The sequence below is a fragment of the Pinus tabuliformis genome, chromosome 1_2 (assembly GCF_031772625.1).
Source record: "Pinus tabuliformis cultivar Carrire ecotype Pingquan chromosome 1_2, CPIR1, whole genome shotgun sequence".
Classification (NCBI taxonomy): Eukaryota; Viridiplantae; Streptophyta; class Pinopsida; order Pinales; family Pinaceae; genus Pinus; species Pinus tabuliformis.
Genome location: NC_142298.1, coordinates 951,594,476 through 951,615,350, shown reverse-complemented (window position 1 = coordinate 951,615,350; position 20,875 = coordinate 951,594,476). Strand labels below are relative to the sequence as shown.

Genomic DNA, 20,875 nt, shown 5'->3' with positions numbered 1-20,875 from the left:
GGCACCATTCCACAAGAGTTGGGCCTTCTCACCAATTTGAATTCTCTTTATTTATGGGGAGATAAATTGAGTGGAAAGATACCAATTTCTATTGGAAATTGTTCTAACCTCAATCTGCTTAATCTAGGTTACAACATATTGAGTGGGAGTGTGCCACTAGAGTTAGGTAAGCTATCACTTCTTGAAATTTTATATTTATTTGACAATGATCTTGATAGTGGCACCACTACAACCATGCCCTTTCTTATAGCTCTTACCAATTGTTCCCACCTACAAAAAATAATCTTGAGGAACAATAAAATAAGTGGTGTCTTCCCTCTTGACATAGGACATCTTTCTACCAATTTGTCTATGTTGTTATTAGAAAACAATAGAATAAAAGGAAACATCCCTCCACATATTGGTAATCTTACTTGCCTAACCTATCTAAATTTAAGTACAAACTTTTTGACTAGAAACATTCCACCATTAGGAAACCTTAAAATGATATAAAGATTGTGTTTAAGTAACAATAGATTAGAAGGAAACATCCCTGATGACTTTGAACAATTACAACACCTTGGGCTATTGGAAATCAGTGAAAGCAACCTCTCTGGAAGGATTCCAATTCCCTTGCGCCCCTTAAACAACTAAGAAGAATCGTCCTCCATCACAACCAATTATCGGGAAGCATACCTACCAGCTTAGGAAGTTGTCTAAATTTGGAATTGCTTGACCTATCTAAAAATATGCTCACTGGTAGCATACCATGAGAAATCACCAAACTTTACATTTTACATTTCTATTGAATTTTTCATGGAATTTATTGGAAGGCTCCTTGCCCTTAGAGATTGGTAAATTGCAATGGCTCAAGCTATAGACATTTCTTCCAACTGATTGATTGGGGCAATTCCACCTACACTTGGAAGCTGCAGTGAACTACAATCATTGAATTTATCTCAAAATTCCTTCAAAGGCTCTATTCCAGTTTCCTTTGAAAAATTACAAAGCCTCTTGAGCCTAGATTTGTCTTCCAACTCCTTATCAGTTACAATACCGATTACTCTTAAGAAGCTGAAAATGCTTCAATTTTTGAATTTGTCTTTCAACCACCTCACAGGGGAGATTCCAAAAGGAGGGATTTTTGCAAATCAAACAAGTGCCATATTTTTAATTGGAAATCCCGGTCTTTGTGGACCACACATATTCAATTTATCTGCATGTCCAATGCCAAGAAGACATTTTCCATTTGTGAAAAGAATATTACTGCCAATCATTGGAGCTATTGTTTTTATACTACGTTGTCTACTTTTGGTATTCTTTTGGAAAGGAAATATACATATGGAAAACTTTGATTTCTCACAAGATATTTTCCAAAAGCTAGTGCACCAAAGGATCTCATATCAAGAGCTTCACATAGCAACTAATGGGTTTTCCAATGCCAACTTGTTGGGAAAAGGAAATTATGGGTTAGTGTATAAAGGAATTTTGAGTGATGGTTCATTTGTTGCTGTAAAGGTTCTCCAATTGCAAAATGAACAAGTTGAAAAGAGTTTTTAATGAAAAATGTAGTGTCTTGCAAAAGGTTTGACATATAAATCTGGTGAGAGTCATAACTTCATGTTCCAACCTCCAATTCAAAGCTTTGATGTTCGAGTTTATGCCTAAGGGAAGTTTAGAGAATCATTTGTATCCTGACAGAGATGATAAAAAGGATGGAGATTTGTGTGAATTGAGGTTGAAACCACGATTAGACATTGCCATAGATGTGGCCCATGCCATGGAATATCTTCACCATGATTCTTTTGTGCAAGTAGTTCATTGTGATATAAAACCCAGCAATGTACTTTTGGATAAAGACATGTCAGGCCATGTCACAGATTTTGGTATTGTAAGGCTAATTGGTGCAACCTCAAATGATTCACTTACATCATCATTTGCTTTGAAAGGATCAATGGGTTACATTGCCCCAGGTATGACTTTTAAAACAATACTTTCACTTGTCTTTTCTCAGTAATAATTTTGTATTATATGGATTGGTTAAGTAAATTTTGATTATTTTTTTTAATATTAATGCAGAGTATGGACTGGCTGCGACAATTTCCACAAAAGGAGATGTTTATAGCTTTGGTATTTTGTTACTAGAAATGCTTACTAGAAAGCGACCAACTAGTGACATGTTAGTTGGAGAGCTAAATTTGCACATGTGGGTGAGCCTTGCATTTCCAAGGATCAATGTGCTACATTGCCCCAGGTATGACTTTTAAAACAATACTTTCACTTGTATTTTCTCGGTAATAATTTTGTATTATATGGATTGGTTAAGTAAATTTTGATGATTTTTTTTTAATATTAATGTAGAGTATGGACTCGATGTGACAATTTCCACAAAAGGAGATGTTTATAGCTTTGGTATTTTGTTATTAGAAATGCTTACTAGAAAGAAACCAACTAGTGACATGTTTTCCAAAGAGCTAAATTTGGACAAGTGGGTGAGCCTTGCATTTCCAAATAGAGTGAACGAGGTATTTGATGATTTTTTTTTAAAGAGGTAGATGAATATGAATTTGAAGAAAATAATATATACAATTGCCTCCTTTCTTTGCGACATGTTGGTTTGAGTTGTTCAAAAGATTCACCTGAAGAAAGACCAACCGTGAGAGAAGTGGCAATGATATTGGAGAGTATCATAATGGACTTGATGGTAACTTCAGTTCCTTCTCAAAGATTGAGACGAAGCATATCTAATTTTCTTAGAAATTCAAATGAAGCAAGCAATGTTGCAATTGCCTCAAATGATCAAAGTTATTCTACAACATAGTTTGTGCAAAGCACAATGCAATGATTTGAGTCTTGTTAGTTTGCTTACAATAACAATGATTTTTTGTAATTATGCACTATTTATTTGTAATTATTTTTGACATGAAAATTATATGGTTTTACAATAGTACATTATGGAGGTTGTAGATCTTCATTTTGTTTCACTTGTTATCCATCTATAAGTCCACTATCATATCCATGAAGTAATCTCTCCAATAATAGTTACTACCTATAAGTGAAAATATTGTTATTTAAATTTAACATAACATATAAAAATGATTTCTAACCTAACGAAATGTTTATGTGTATTGTTTTAGATCCTAAATTATGGTTTTACACTATTTACGAAATGTTATAAGTTGAATTGCTAGTTTAGTTGTGAATTTGAATTGGTTGTACTCTTCAAGTATACCATATTGCTCTACAACTAATGAAACATAAAGATAAATGTTGCGAACCTATAACCTACTAAGCAATTTCTAGCCATATTTAATAACTTCCATATTTTCCCATGTTAAAGAGATGTCCCTATGCTTTTGACCTTTTTATGTCCTTAATGAATACTTGTTGATCGTATAGGTACTTGCTAGAGCTCTCTACATTTTTGAATAATCACTCTAGCATATATCATAGATCCTAATGAAAACTTGGAATTGCTATTACTACTATTGTTAAAGGGAATAATTTTATGAAAATGAATGTTTTAGGCTAATTGGTCCTACTAGCATCAAATAGGCACCAGCTTTTCTCAATATTGTATAAGGTATGATTATTTCAAAATAAGATGTCACAGTGAAGCTATTTTCCATTCCTCATATTTCTTAATGGCATGTTTGTTTCCCATGTTAATGATATTGTTATATTAATTTGACAAAAATGATTCACATACATGGATACTTCAGATCTTATGATTACTATGTCAAATATAATTTTACATAGATATTTGTTCTTAACATGGATTTGGTTGTCATCCTTCTTTTTTCCAAAGAAAATTTAAAGGACAAAATTTCTCCATTGAGTGCAATTTTAGATGTTTAAAAAATAAGTTAGCTTGTTTATATTTACAATTTAGGCATCAAAATATAATTATTTTTCATATGAATAATAATTAGCCAATACATTTATAATGAAGGGAATTTTTCATGCAATATTTTCTACTCAATTGTCTACAATTGCAATAGTCATTTACCTTGAAATTTTTTACCATGTACGATTCTTACATCTGCATAGTAGTTTTAAAAGATTTATTCCTCCTAAATGTTTCTAAATACCTTACAACTACAACCTATAATGCGTTCATGGATGGCTAGAGTTTTATTTTCATAGTCAATGCAGAGTATTAAGCAATTTCTAGCCATATTTAACATCTTGCATATTTTCCCATGTTAAAGAGATGTCCCTATCCTTTTGACCTTTTATGTCCTTAATGAATACTTGTTGACCATAGAGGTACTTGCTAGAGCTCTCTGCATTTTTGAATAATCACTCTAGCATATATCATAGATCCCAATGAAAACTTGGAATTTTTATTACTATTATTGTTAAAGGGAGGCATTTTATGAAAATGAATGTTTTAGGCTAAGTGGTCCTACTAGCATCAAATAGGCACAAGCTTTTCTCAATATTGTATAAAGGTCTCATTATTTCAAAATAAGAAGTCACAATGAAGCTATTTTCCATTCCTCATATTTCTTAATGGCATGTTTGTTTCCAATGTTAATGATACTGTTATATTAATTTGACAAAAATGACTCACATACATGGATACTTTGGATCTAAAGATTGCTATGTCAAATATAATTTTACATATTTATTTTTTCTTAACATGGATTTGGTTGTCATCCTTCTTTTTTCCAAAGAAAATTTAAAGGACAAAATTTCTCCATTGAGTGCAATTTTAGATGTTTAAAAAATAAGTTAGCTTGTTTATATTTACAATTTAGGCATCAAAATATAATTATTTTTCATATGAATAATACTTAGCCAATACATTTATAATGAAGGGAAATTTTCATGCAATATTTTCTACTCAATTGTCTACAATTGCAATAGTCATTTACCTTGAAAATTTTGACAATGTACGATTCTTAAATATGCACAGTAGTTTTAGAATATTGATTCCTCCTAAATATTCCTAGATGCCTTACAAATACAACCTATAATGCATTCGTGGATGGCTACATTTTTATTTTCATAGTCAGGGCATAGTACTTAATAATATTGGGTGCCTATTCCTTAGAGTATATGTTACTGTTGGGTTTGGATTTTTGATGGTTATAAGATGATTTTTAATAATATGAAGTGATACTCCATGCAAGCTAATGTCCACTTACCTTGGGAGGATATGCGAAGCATAAATCCACATCTTTCATTTCCTCTACCATTCTTTAGTTTTTAGCTAGCAGTGTAATTTATTGTGAATAATTGACTCTTGAATTTGCCCCTGATCCCTTTCAGTGAATGATGCCTAGACACTATTTTATAATGCAGTTATGCTTTTGGACTATTAAGACATGATGATTTGACCTCAACAATTTTCATTCTTGTTTTTCACAATGGGGGGAATCTCTACACTCATGTCATTAGCTCCACTCAAAAGTATTGACGTCGTCAGGTATGGCATTGGAATTCCACTCTTAGATGATAACATTTTTTTGTAACCAATGGATCTCTTTGTTGTTCCTTTTGCTTACTGTCAAAGACATTGATGTATTGTTAAACACTAAGTCATTTGGCCTATTGGGATTTTGAATAGGATATGTATCTTATTTGTCATCACCATTACTCCCAACATCCTTATCACTATTTTCTTTTTTCAAACCCCTACATCTACTAGATTGTTCATCCACATGGCTAGAAATTTGAGTAACTCCAAATCATCTTCTCGTTGTCTAAAGTTCTTATGTTGGAGAAGAGGAAATTTTAACAAGGGAACCTAGTGATGATATACTTGTGCTATATTGATATCTTTCATGGTCATATAATCCCATGGTTAAATATTTAGGAGTTTCCTTAGTCACTAATTTGTTCGTGCTATCACATTTTAAAACATAACTTTTTTGTCCTTAACAAGCCTTCCTAGTTGTTGACAAGATTAAGCCATTACAGAAAGAGAAGAACTTTTCATGATAAGTAATTGATTGTTCTCAAGAATGAGGTGTTTTATTTCCTTATTTATCATCCTAGGGTCACACTTCAATTCCTTACTAGATGTTCCTTCCTTCACCTTGGCCATAAAATCAATATCATAGAATGGTTTTTTACCTTTCTTTGTTAAAAGGTCATATTAAGCACCAAATTCCAACTCTCTATTATCATCAATTGAAATGTCATATGCTAAATCTTAGGGGTCTACATAATCTTTACACGGGAACATATAATTTCATTTTTGAGAAAGGGATATAAACTTGCAACATGCATCTCTATAGTAAAAACATTCCTATTAGTATGAATAGTTTTGCACAAATATGACATGACCGATTATTATTATGGATGTGAATTTTTCATTTCTTCCTTTTATCACTAGGGCACAAGTGGGAGGCTTACTTTAAATGGTTTCCTCTAATTAATCTAGAAGCAAAATATGACCACCAATGTCTTCTATTGCAAAAACCAACAACAAAATCCTAAGGAAAATCCATACTTGATTCTTGTCGTAATGAAATGAGCAACACATCTATGGTTGTTAACCACTCTCTACTGAGAAAGGAGGATATAATTATAAATAGTAAGACTTAAGCTTAACCCACTTAAAAATATTGAAAAGGGACACAATTCACATAATGTTGTGGCACTTATTGCCTTGGAAAATACATAATTTTATGTATTTTTTACTTGTATTCCACTTGGCTATCCAATTAAGATGCAATTTATAATGGATTAGTTCTTGATATAATGCCAAAGAACAAATATATATTTGGATGACAGAATTCATATTATATTTTTGATAGAGAATTATGATCATTAAAATGGATAGATATTTACTTCTTTAACATTAATATAACATAATATAGATTTGTAGCACACCCAACCCCTAAAGTCATCTTGAGGAGGTGTGGTTATATTTTTTTTTCTTCTTTTACTATATTCAAACCCTATTTCTAAGGAAACCATTATATTATACTCATCAAGAGATTTCATTGATGTAAATTCCATCTCATTCTAAGCTTAGAGCAATGGAATATGGCCCCTGAAAGATTTTGTACTACTGTCATGTCAACATGATTGCATCACTAACTTGTCACTTTAGGGTGGTTCCTTATCAGTACCAGGGCCACCTAGCCCTACTGTATCATCCATTGACTCTAGTTAACTTACTTTATGCATACTTGAATGAGTAAAATTATTAATTAATTTAAATATTAATAATATATACATATTATCATGACATTATAAATATAAAATAATCATAACATTATAAATATACAATACATTATGTTTATATTTCTAACATATAAAATCATAGGTGAACCCACACACATTCCTTTTTAACTATTCAACAACACATACCTTGATGCTATCTCAAATGGATTTGCCACATGGTGTGATTTGATGTCTTTAGAAACGATCAATGGTCAAAAGGGTGCATTGATTTTTTTTTAGGGTGGATAGGGTTTAATTCTCTCAAGGGTAATGATGGAGGGGTTTGGGTCCATACTACTCACTGGGTATGTGGCACCTCTCCATTGTTGTTGAATTTCATTTGGATTGAAAAAAACATCCTGCCCATTGATTTGGTACCACCAATCAATACCTAGTTGACTTTCCTTTGTGCTTCCACATGATTTCACCATTCCTCATTTCCTAGATTAGTGTCAAATGAACATCCATGTTGGAAGGAATTCCCTAGATCATATTCACTTCAAATATTCCATGTGAAAATTGGGTTTAACCTTTGGTGCAATGGGCATACATTTGAAAAATTATTTTAGCATACCTCTGGCATACAAATTTGGCACATGCCCTTGCGTAATCATCGCAATTTGGCTTGTGCCCTTGCATAGCCATCACATCTTAGGAAACACATGTTGCCATATATGGTGGTGCAAATGTATTTCCATGTCATATTTTATATAGCTTGCAAATGATTTTAAAAAGGCACATGGAAAGCCCATTGGAGCCCTTGCACTATGAATGCAATTGGGACAATATTAGAGATGTCAACCATGCTTAAGAAATTAATTTATAGGCACAATAAATCGAATATAGCGACATGGAAAAGGCCATAAAATCATAGCTTGACACATATTATAAAGGCCTTATTAAATTTTATACTTGAGTTCATTTGATTGTAATTAACTCTTTAAATTGTTTAGTGTTTTATACGAGTTCATTCGATTATAATTAACTCTTTAAATTGTTTAGTGTTTTCCCAAATCGATATTTGGAAGCTTCCCCTAACATGTACAATCTAAAACCTATAACGTGGAAATTTTTTATAGCATGTAGAGTTTACATATAGAGTAAATTTAGATGTTCTCTTTTTCATCAAGACTATTTTATTTTGGAGATACAATCACTATTTTTTTCTTTATTAGGACTTTTTGTGCATGTAAGAAAACAAATATTAAAGTAAAGTTTTAATGCGCCTTTAAAGGCATGTAATTTACATAATTTAAATTTTCATATTTCATAATAATGTCTAGCCCTCATCAAGAAATTCTAATTGAGGCCATAGGGGTAGTAAACCCAAGGCTATAAATGCTTGATATAAACCTATTACTCACCTAGATTTTTGCAATATAAGGCTTTAACCACTCATTACACATTTAGAGGAAAAAGGCTAGACTAAGGCCTATTTTTTGTTAGGAACATAATGCATATAAAATCTCTTGTGAGTTGAAAATAGAATGCCCACATATATCCTTATAGACTTGTGACAACTCAAGGAAGCTCTTACACTTACCCATGGCCTTGAGTGAGACCTTTCATTCAACTTAATTTTTGTAAGTTGGGCCTTCAAAATCACATTATAAATTAGGTGAGAATGTCCATAATTATGCCATTTTTTTTTAATAATTTACAATTTCAATGCCTTCAATTATTAGCTAAAACTTTAAACTAAATTTTTTTCCTCAGGAGTACAAAAGCTTCAAAAATTCTTTTACAAATACCTCAAATCCTAGTTAATGCACAAAAAGGATCATGAACCCAAGGTCGATCCCCTGTATTAGAGTTTTTATGGAATCATCCATTCCTTAATTGAAGTTATATTTTCTTAACCTAATATGTTGTGTGAAGACTTAATCACTTAGTCTTCATTATAAATTCAACGTATTCCTCCTTGGAGTTGGGTTCATGATACAATTCAAAGCAATTTTTACATTATCAAATTGATCTAGAACTCCCTTGATTGGGCAAGATATTTTATTGAGAAACCTACTAATTATATCTTCTCTATTGATTCAAATCTGATTAATTCTCAAGATTTTTATGGTGTAGACAACTCTATCCTCTCAACATACATACATACATACATACATACATATATACATAACTACAACAAACCTATTATTAAAAGAAGCAAGTGGACAAGACACCATAGTAATCTCTATCCATACTTTCACCAATTTAACTTACAGTCATACCACCAAGGAAATCAAATAATTGAAATTGCTACAAGTCCTATGCTAATGATAAAATTTATGAAATCTCCATAACCATGCATAACAAGGATTCACTAGTAAATTGAGTAAGCAATCATTTAGGATTACATATAATCACATATAGGAATTCATGATCATGCCATATTTTCCATATTTGCAAATTCAACATAATTTACTTACTTGATTTAAATAAAAGGTTGCTTACAATTTTAATGAAGGGTGAGCCATTTTCCACCGATAAGTAGGCTAAATAGTGCATCAATTTCTCTTACAACTTGCAATCCCCTAACTCGACCAAATACCATTAGTGGAACTTTCTCTCAATCACATAAAGTGTAATAATGAAGGCCACTCTCCTTCATAACCAAAAAATAAACAAATTTTCCCTTCAACCCTTATAAGCCAAGAGATTGCCCAAAGCTATGGGTAGTTTCTCAACTAGCTTGCATAGCACAAGGAATCTCCTTCATTAACCTAATAGCCCCTTAGTTACCTCTCCTCCTAGTGCTTTTCCTAACAAGACCAAAAAATGAAACTCTTTCTTGCAACTCAGCGTTTGGATGCTTGTGTTTGATTTTATCAATCCAAAAATGGATCTAAAACACTATTAAGCCCTACAAAAGCTCCATGTTAACCCTAAAATATATTTTTAAGCCCTCTATATTTGGTTATTACATTTATATAATTATATTGTTAGGCATGCCAAAACCTTTCATTGTACTCTTCCATCATAACTGTACCCTTTGTCCTCTATATATACACTAAGGAGACTTAGTCTTAGGATCATCACATCCTGTCTTGTATTGTATATATTGTAAAAGGAGGTTCTATGCTTGAAATGGAATTTGTTCATTGAATTCTTATCATATTTAAGGAACAAGGTTCATAACATTTGGTATTATAGTATATGGATTGATGATAAGTAAATAAAGGGAAGATATAATAGGGTCTGAAGGAGGTGGAGGACAAGATAAAAAAATGGTTACCTCTACTTCTGTATCAAAAATACCTACCTCTATTCATGTAGAAGAAAAATGTAGAAATTGATTCAAGGATATATTGCAAACCATGTGTGAGATGGCCATGAAATTTGGAGTAGAGAATTAATAAGGTAAGATGTAAAAATCCACAAAATTTCAAGCAAACCCAGTTTGTAGTTTTTGAAAAATTAAGCATCATCACTTTATCCATTTTGCTTATATCTAGAGATATGTGTATTAGATGGATCTGATTTTTGGTGTGGAAGAGCAATAAAATAGTAAAAACTTTCTCAAAAAATTTCATTGAAATCCAATTTATACATTGTGAGAAATCAATTAGGAGAGTTTGTTGCTATACTCATATTAGATCCTGCGGTTGCAAATATATTTTTGAAGGGTTTGTCTATATAATATGGGAATTATTTTATCCATTCTCCTTGTATTAAATATGTTGATCTGGGGTGAGAGATCATCTAGTATTGTACCTATTTATTGTGGTATTTTATGATTTGGAGTTCCCTTACCCTTGGTCTTTATTGGTAGCTATAAGAAAACTTGTAATTAAATGATCCAGTGAAAACAAACAAATTTCTCAGGAAAATCCTAGAATAGGCTTGGTACATGCAACCCATTTTTCTATTCTGATTGATAGCTGATTTCATTAAGTTTTTTTTAGTTTTAATGCATCTTTTGGTTATGTTGTTGGAGGATGTCATAAATAAGAATGGTATGGGGATCCCATTGTAACTAGAAACTATTGGAAGAACAATTGTATGTCAACATAAATGCCATGTTGTCAAGGAAATTAATCATGCTATGACTAATGCAAGAATATTTCTCCCTTTCTCGATCAACTATTCTAGTGGTGTTTTTTTGGAAATAGTAGGAGATAAATTGATGATTGTTACATTTTCAATGTTGCAGAGTATGTGGGCTATGATATTACATGGGACAAAGGGCACATGTAGGTAAAATACATGTCACTAGTATTTATATAACTTTTGAACTCTCTTAGGTGGTTGGATCATATTCAAAGTAACAAAGTTTATATTGTTTATAAAAGGTTTAGTGGCCAAGTACAAGAAAAAATGGAATTACATTGTTCAAGTCATTAGGTATTGTTATTGTATTCGATGTGTCCTTTATATATGGCCTCAACAGAACAGTGTTCCTATTAATAGTGTAAAAAATGTAGCTAAACCTGATGACAATTAGAAAATTCAGTACTACATTGTAGAGGAACTAGTCTATTGAGGAAGTGGATAGCAAGCTGGAAAATATGAAGACAAAGCATCATCAACTTGTATATTAGGCTAAGTTGCACAGGCTCCTACAAGAAGGAACTAGTAATGTAAATGAAATATGGAGAATTTTTTGAAATGATAGTCAAATCTTGAAGGTGCGGGAGCAGGTGAAGTAAATGGAAATGGAATGGATAGATCATCTAGGACAATAGTTACATCTAGTAATACTTAGATTGAGCATGTTAATATACATATTTGTCATACTACAGAAACATGTTTGCATAGAGATGTGGCACAACAACAAAATTTCATAAATACTTCTTGCAATACCTCTTTCTTTGACTGTTCTAATGTGTTGGATTCCTCAAGATGGAAAGTTGGATGCTCTTAGAATTAATGCAGGGTTTGAACAAATTTCAATGGGCCCTACTTCATCTAAATTTGTTTAAATTCTTATTCTGAAGGACTCAAAGTTCTTAAAATACCTGTCTCTAATGTTGCCACCATTTAAGAGTGAGGATTTTCTCAAAGTGAGGGTGTGTAAAACAATGGTCCGAGGTCTAAAATTGATTAAAAGAATGGTGAAATTTCTTTTCTAGCACATATTCCAAATTATGGGAGGCAGGAAGGGTGAATAAGCTTCTTGTAAGAGGGGAATTTTTTTTAAGGCTAATTCATCAATTTTTGCAATTACTATAGTGTTTGGATGGAAGGAAATCTGAAAGAAGGTTGCATGAATCTATTGGAGGGAATCATGGATTTTTGCCTACAAGTGCTGGTCTTAAGTTCGGAGGTGCATCTATCTTACTAGCTAATCATAGAACTTGTGCACATGTGGAGCATCATTCTCAAAGACCGTGTGATATAATAGATGTGGTTCATAATTATAAGAATGGAACATTGTTTAAAGAGAGTGGCTCGTATGAATTCTCTATAAAAGAAGATGGGTGGAGTACAAGCTAGTTTCACATTCTAGAAAACAGAGAAGACCATTGTTTCATTATGATACTCAGGGGCGTCAATAAAATTGATTTGAGGGTAAAGGAAGATGATTCCATGAAATAATATGAATATATTGGAAATGATGATTATACAAATAAATCATGCCATATTAGGTAGAGTGCAATCAATAATGGTTATGAAAGTGTCAGTGCAAGTGCCATGGTTACATGAATGAAGCGAGAGAGTGGGACTAGTAATAAGATGTCTCGTACAACCATGTAGGATCATTCCATTTGGAAAATTAGGTGACTCTTTGTTGTCAACTCTATTTTTTGCATGAGGGCATACAAAAGCGCAAACATGGGGAAGATGTCAAATCACCAAATTGTTACCTTTTCCACCATTCCAAGCACCCATTTTCAGTGAATTTTTCATAATCCTTTCACCATCTATTACCCATATTGCTATTCTTTGTGAATATACCAAAATAATATTTGAAGTATTTAATTATCATCATTTTCCTTTATTTTCAATGAATTAGAAAGGATTATTGTTGATTTTACTAATGATGGTTTTCCTAGCTTGGTTCCTGTAACTTTTACGTAGCTTTTAGGGTTATCGATTGCCACTCTAGTTGCTAGAAGCACACAAAAATACAACTACTAGAAGCACAAGAACAATCAAACTACTGGAAGTGTAGAATGATCGAGTTAACATGAGTCACTATTTCAGTAGATATGCAAGGGTCTGTATGCATTTTCAGTTACGAGACATCCAATATTTGACCACCAATGGCACGATTACCGGTTGAAATATTTCCCCACAAATTCAATGCAAATGATGACATGGGTTTTATTTATAGCATCAACAACATGATTTTATGTTATTGACATTGCACCCAAGTCGATTTTAGAAGCCTCCAGGAGGAGATTAAAAATTCAGAAAGCTCGTGTGAGGAAGAATGGAGTCATTAATTTCAGACAAAATTTTTGGGCAAATGAAGCAAAATTTGGAAAATATAGAACATGGTTTTTGTTCAGGACATCCCCAAGTAGGTTATTTGTGTGAATTTTCTCCAAACAATGTGCAAATTGGGAGATATACATGGCTCTTTAAAAGGGAAATTTATGGTTGTGACCATTTACTAACTACAACCAAAATGAGCAACCAATTAACATAACACACTAGATCAAGCTATTTTCAGATGATGCCAAATAATATTTATGTGATCATATCTTAAGCTAATACTATATCAAAGACAATCCTTTATAAAGTAATCATGATCTAACAGGACAATTATGGGAGAGGTGGTTACAATTTTCGGTGATCTTTTCTTGTATAAATATTTGGGAAAAAGATAAGATCAGGGTAGACAGGGGTAGTAAAAGAATTTAGGAATAAGAGAAAAGGGTTTAGAGGGGGAAGTTCTGTCAGATGAACTTATATTTTGTAATTTTTAGCTGAGTAATGAAATCATTTTTCCACTAATCAATTTTTGAGTTTCTTTCATCTTCTTGCAATGCTCCCAACTGGGAAGCCCCCCTTTCTTGGGATGCACTTACAAAGTTAGTTATTGTTGGTTGATATTATTTTATTTATTTATTATTGAAAATAACAACAAGAAATGTTAAAAATAGCATCAAGAAAATCCTAATTTAATTTGTCCTTGAATTAAGTTATGAATTAAATTGTAATTCTATTCTCATAGCAACTTGTAGCAGTTAAATAAGTTAAGTTGACTTAGTTGACTCAGTAAATTCGAGTTGGAAGTATATCTAGAGTCATGTACAGTGATCCCTAAATTTTAGGGGCCCGCATTGAGTTATTATTGAGCTGTAATTATTTAATTTAGTTTAACTGAGTTAAATTCAGTCAAACTAGTTCTAATTATTGGAGGATCCGCATTGAGTTATTATTGAGCTGTAATTATTTAATTTAGTTTAACTGAGTTAAATTCAGTCAAACTAGTTCTAATTATTGGAGGAACTAGTGAGTGGTCAAGTGAATTAAATTGGATTTAATTCACATGCATTGATCAATCAGATAATTGATAAATCACTCAAAATATCTCATGCATGTCATTTCAGATGAAGACCCAGTTGAGATTAGAGTTCAGGGACAATGTACTATCAATTGTATAATTTTATGAGTTGTACAGATAGTGCATGCAATCAGTAGAAGGCCTATGATTGATTGCGCAGTTGTGGAGAGGGATTTCCCCAATTAAATATGGGATAATTCCCTTAGGGTTTGTGCAAGGAATTAGGGGCTTGACAAACAACAAATTTAGCTAAGTGTTGGTTTGAGATGGTTTGTGAAGCAGTGAGATAGTTTGTACTTGTGTAGAGATTGTTCGGGTTGAACAAGCATTGTATTTTCTTCTCAGATCTTCTAGTTAATGCAATATAGATAGTCAGGGTTTTGAGCATTTTCTTTCCCAAGAAAAATATTGTGTTATGTGCAATTAATATTCTTTCATTTTCTGCTTCGTGATTTCATCGATCAATTTTTGTTTCTGCTGATGAGTAGAGTAGATTCATGTATTTTGTTTTAGCATATCACTTAAGCAGTTTGAATCTAAAGTAAAAATATACATGGTATCAGAGATGAAGTCACTATAGAAGAGGAGAAAATGAGTTTGTTTTGTAGGTGAAATCAAATTTGCAATTTCATACTTCAGAGTCAACATGATGTTGTTCTACGGTTTGATACTTGAGTATGCCCTAGAGGGAAGCTTGAATTACATAGCTTGGAAGGAAAGGATGGATGCAGTGTTGGAAGACAACGAGCTGAAGGAATTCACAAATCATGATATCCTGAAGCCTCCAACATCTGATGCTAAAGATCTGGCTGAATGGAGAAAGTGTGTGGAAAAGGTGAGAAGAATTATCCTAGAAGGAGTTCGAGATCATATTGTCTCGAATCTCCACAGTAAGTAAACTCCATTTGCAATGTTGAAGGCATCGACAAACCTGTTTCAAAATAGTAGTGACCACAAAAAGCTAGCACTGAAGCACAAGCTGAGAAGGATCAATATGGAGAAGGGTGACTCAATTCAGACTTACTTGACCAAGTTCACCCAATGTCGGGATGAGCTTGGAAGTGTCGGGGTTTCTGTTGCAGAAGACAATCTTGTGAGCCTAACACTTCTAAGACTTCCCAAGAGATGGTAAAACTATGAGTACTAAGTTAATGGGAGGGAGAAGCTACCAAAGTGGGAGTGATTGTGGTCCAACTTGGTAAAGGAAGAGATTCAATAGAACACCAAAGATGGGACCTCATCCAAAGAAGTGAAGAGGAATTTGTATAATCAACAAAGAAAAGAAAGCCAAGGGAAAGAAGTCCCAAGGCAAGGAGGGTGGAAAGAAGAAGGACTTGTTGAACATCAAGTGTTTTCATTGTCTTGAGTTCGGGCATTATGCCACGAAATGCCCATAGAAGAAAGAAAACGAGAAGGACCCTGCAGTAGCAGCAATAGGTGAAGCTTTAGCTTCACAATTCGAACTTGATTTCAATCTCATTGCATGCATGGCCAACACTATAATAGAAATCATGTGGTATCTCGGTATCGGTGCCTCGTTCCATATGATGGGGAATAGAGATCTCTCTAGTGACTTGGAAGAGAAATACCTCAAGTTGAACATAGAGTTTGGAGATGATGGGAGATATAACGCGACCGAAATCAGTACTGTTACTTTTCAGAGGGAGTTTGACTCCCCTTTTAGACTCACAGATGTGATGTATGTTCCAAGTCTAAAGAAGAACATTGTTTCTGTCACGGTAATGGAAGACCGTGGCTACGATGTGATATTTAGCAAAGGAAAGGTTTTCCTTAGACATATCGCCACGGGACAGGTGAAACAGATTAGTGTGCGAGTCAAGAACCTGTATGCACTTGAGGTACAAGATGCATGAAAAGCCTTGAGGAGCAAGGAAAAGGTTAAAGACTTGGTGGTTGAGAGGGAGCATGAATTACCTCTCAACATGCAGCCTCAGAAAGTTGTGGAGTAGCCACAATCAGGGAAGTAGAGAGGAGACCGAGTGGAGACGTCTAGTGGGGGGGAATTTTGAGCCAAGTGTGCAGAGGGAGCACATGCATCCATACCTTCAGGTGAGAGGTGGGGCGATGTGAAGTAATATTCCCTAGAGTGCATAAATTTGGGCAAGGTCCATTGAGATGTTTTGTCTCATGGATCATTACCATGCTACGGGAACCCACAGTACACACTAGCAGGATGGATCAGTGGTGGTTGATGTAGTCATATGTGAGAGTGACAGAGGTAGAGAATAGAAGCAACCAGATACTAGGGAGTGCAGAGCAGAGTTGGCAGCAGTGCAGAGTCAAAAGTAGAAAAAAGTTTTCAGTAGACAGTGTAGTAGCTAGTAGTAGTCAAAGACTCTGGTGATAGATGCATCATACTGATTTAGTTTGGATTCTTTTTCAGTTTCAGAATTTTTAGCAGCAGCAACACTAGAGAGAAGTGTTGCATGCAAAACATTCCAAAGGTACCAGATCGGGATAGAGTTGAATTATTTTCTTGTTGAGAGGGAGTGTTGAAAATAACAACAAGAAATTTTAAAAACAACATCAAGAAAATCCTAATTTAATTTTTCCTTGAATTAAATTAGGAATTAAATTGTAATTTATTCTCATAGTAGCTTGTAGTAGTTAACTAAGTTAAGTTGACGTAGTTGACTAAGTAAATTCAAGTTGGAAGTATATCTAGAGTCATGTAGAGTGTTCCCTAAATTTTAGGGGCCCATCTTGAGTTATTATTTATTTGTAATTATTTAATTCAATTTAACTGAGTTAAATTCACTTAAAATAGTTCTAACTGTTGGAGGAACTAGTGAGTGGTCACGTGAATTAAATTGGATTTAATTCACATGTAGTGATAAATAAGATAACTAATAAATAACTCAAAATATCTCATGCATGTCAGTTTAGATAAAGACCCAGTTGAGATTAGAGTTTGGGACAATGTACTATCAGTTGTACAATTTTTTGAGTTGTACAGATGGTGCATGCTAGTTGTGGTGAGGGATTTTCCCAATTAAATATGGCTAAGTGTTGGCTTGAGTTGGTTTGTGAAACAATGAGATAGTTTGTACTTGTGCAGAGATTATTTGGATTGAACAAGCATTGTATTCTCTTCTCATATCTTCTAGTTAATGCAATATCGATAATCGGGGTTTTGAGCAGTTGCTTTCCACAAAAAAATATTGTTTTATGTGTGATTGAAATTCTTCCTTTTATTCTTTGTGATTTCATCAATCAATTTTTGTTTCCACTGATGAGTAGAGTAGATTCATGTATTTTGTTTTAGAATATCACATAAGCAGTTTGAATCTACCGAAAAAAATCTACATTTTTAGTTAGATCAAATACACGTATCTTTAGTTTTTGTTCTTATAACTTTCATATTTTTGTTTTAGACTAGATTCATTAGTTTAATTCTTGCAATTTCTAGATTCTTGTGTGCTTGTGTGGTGATCATTTTTGAGCCCTAGTGTAAGGAGTTGTTAACATAGGGAACCCAACAAGTGGTCCAAAGGACACATGGCTTGGACCTATGAATCCTTCTTGTTTATTTCAATCATGTGCTAAGTGTGTTTGTTGCTACAATGACTAATGGGCCTTTTGGACGCCTCTATGAAGCTAATAATTGACTTTACTAAAATTTATTAAAGGAAATAGTTTCAATTGTATGGTATGTAAGTGATGAATCCATACCTGATATAACCCTTGGAAGATTATTTTAGCAAACCATTTATTTACTTCTAGCATAGCAAAAAAACCATTTGAAATTAATTCTACATATATGTTGCCAACAACTCATCATCTTACGAGCTCCCGATCAATAATTTAATGAAAAACAATTTAAGAAATTAAAATGCCCCAACATACCCCCAAAAAGTGTCATTTGATACCCCAAACTTCCCTAAGAAGGTTTCAGACCCCAATTGTCAAACTAGGTCCTGTTGGTAAATATGGTCATGTTTATTGATTCCTCCACATATTCCACTCTAAAAGCATCAATATGGATGAAAAATAATATAATGACCTAATCCATATCACACATGCCCATTTGGGGAGGCTTTTGGTGCCCAAAATATTCTATTGAATGAGGTGAGGAAATTTTTTCTCCACCTTCTCTCGGGTGTACCATTTAGCCTTGCTTAGAAGTTGTCTTATTAATGCAATCTTCCAAAGGTAATGTTGACCATGTCTTGTAGTTTTTAACGTCTTTTGAAAATTTATATCCTCTATCAACTATTCCTATGCATCTTGTACCAAATCCTCTACAAAAGGTAGGACATATTCTCGTTCCTGATCTAGCATGGAAGGCTCATAGAGTTTCATATTCTCGACATTCACAATTGAGTAATTATGCATGTATGGGGGTAAAGTAATATTATAGGTGTTATCTCCAGCATTTTCCAGTATCTCGAAGAGACCATATCACAAAGCCTTGATTTTCTTACCAAGACCATGTAGCCTCTCCTTGTTCAACTGTAACCATACTATGTCTCCCACCTTTAACGACTTCTCTATTCTTTGTTGATCAAGCCTACCTTTATATTTTTCTCATGGCTTTTGTAGTGTCTCATATAATGGTATATGGATCTTCCTGATCTTCTCCACAAATTTTCAGTCCTCAAGGCATCCCTTGTAAGATCCTCCTTCCCTCTTCCTTACTGTCCAAATGAAAATATCCAAAACAAGTTTCAAATGGGGACCTACCAATACAAGTGTGGGGTACTCTATTATAAAAGTGTTGTGTATATACAAGAGTTTTTGTTAGGTAGACTTGACTCAAGGAAAGAGTTAAAATTGACTAGGTCAACAATAGTGGTTTTGGGCCCATGGTTTTGTCCCCATGGATTGCATGTAATGGAGACTTTAAAGGGTTGGGAGGAATTCTATTGTTGGCTTATTGGGGCCTGACCCAGGTTCAGAGTTGATTTAGCCAAACAAATCCCAATACTACTAGCCCTTTCGGCAACAGTCCGCGGAGTGCGGATTGAGGTCTCACCCGAAGTAGTATGGGAGGGTGCTAGAACCAGGTTTCCACACCCTGGATATGTCTGATGAGTTCAAGTGGTCCGCTGTTCGACCCTGTGCGCACGTCGCTACGTGAACTTTCTCGTACCTTGTAGCTTGAGATGCTACCTTCACGCAACCCTACTCGTGGGCCGAACGCTGTTATTACCCAAGTCCTTACTAGTATTCCAATGTTAGTTGATTATTTTAGCCTACTTGCATGCTTTAAGTTATACTTAAGAAACATAAATCATTCGTACAAGTGCGCGGAGTAAATAAATAGTATATTTGCAAGTTATATCAAACATGCATTAACCCAAGAACAGATACACAAATTGGTAACAAAACTTCTCTTTATTAATTTCTTCCTCGGTTACAGACTCGACTCCGTCCTACGCACTCAGCTACAGGGGTCCGCGCACTCAGCTGTGGACTACTAGACCTCTGCGCACTCAGCGGCAGAGCCTTCTCCTACTCTACGACCCAAGGACACACTTCACTTAGTTACTTAGACTCTTTCTCTTCTCTTCTTTCTACTACTTCGCTCCTCCCTTTACACTTAGAGCCTATCTCTATTTATACAATCCCATGGTCTGTGGACCATGGGTTGGCCAACATTACATTAAAAGACTAGGGCGGACAACCCTGTGACTCTATCATACATTTTGCACTCCGTGCCAGCAATTCGCGGAGTCTTTACAACAATATCAACATGCCTTGGGGGGATTCCATGCCCAATAGGCCCCCAACACAAACATCGTGACTCGCCCTCGAGTCACTCTGTCAGAGCAGTGATATTTGCATGGAGTCCCTCCAACTGTTCTCGAACTCTGCTGAGGTCAGCAATGCACTGAGCTGCTGCTTGCTGGATTTGCTGCATCCGTTGTTCCAAGACCTCTGTGTCTGGGGTGCTTCTATGCATTAATGTGTGCATCCCCTGTATGTGCGTGAGATTTCCTTCTATGTTTGCCATGATAGTGAAGGCCTCATCGATCCAAGGCTGATCCTGGACCTTGTGACTCTCTGCTTCTGCGTGCATCTCCAATATCTTGCAGCTCCCGGGTAGAATAGTTTATAGTCCCGCGCTCCATTCCACCTACCTAGAGCGCTAATACTATCCTTCCCTTAGCTAGTCAGGTGGTCGCACCACCCGTGTGGGGCTCCATCCTGTCCTCCATCACGGTTCTCAAAGAATCCCCACTTTCTATTGTTGTGGTTGGCATCGTGCACTTCACCATTTTCAGTGCACTACCCTGGTCA

General features: G+C 34.4%; 1 protein-coding gene across 1 annotated transcript in view; it reads left to right on the top strand.

The window, feature by feature from the left end:
• The first annotated feature begins 1,639 nt into the window (after positions 1–1,639).
• The window catches only part of LOC149209114 (putative LRR receptor-like serine/threonine-protein kinase At3g47570), a 36,577-nt gene continuing 17,341 nt past the window's right edge, over positions 1,640–20,875 (top strand). The window contains exons 1-3 of the mRNA XM_089398521.1: positions 1,640–1,952; positions 2,059–2,109; positions 2,341–2,504. Coding sequence (XP_089254647.1) covers positions 1,640–1,952; positions 2,059–2,109; positions 2,341–2,504 — 528 coding nt within the window. The remainder of the gene's footprint in view (positions 1,953–2,058; positions 2,110–2,340; positions 2,505–20,875) is intronic.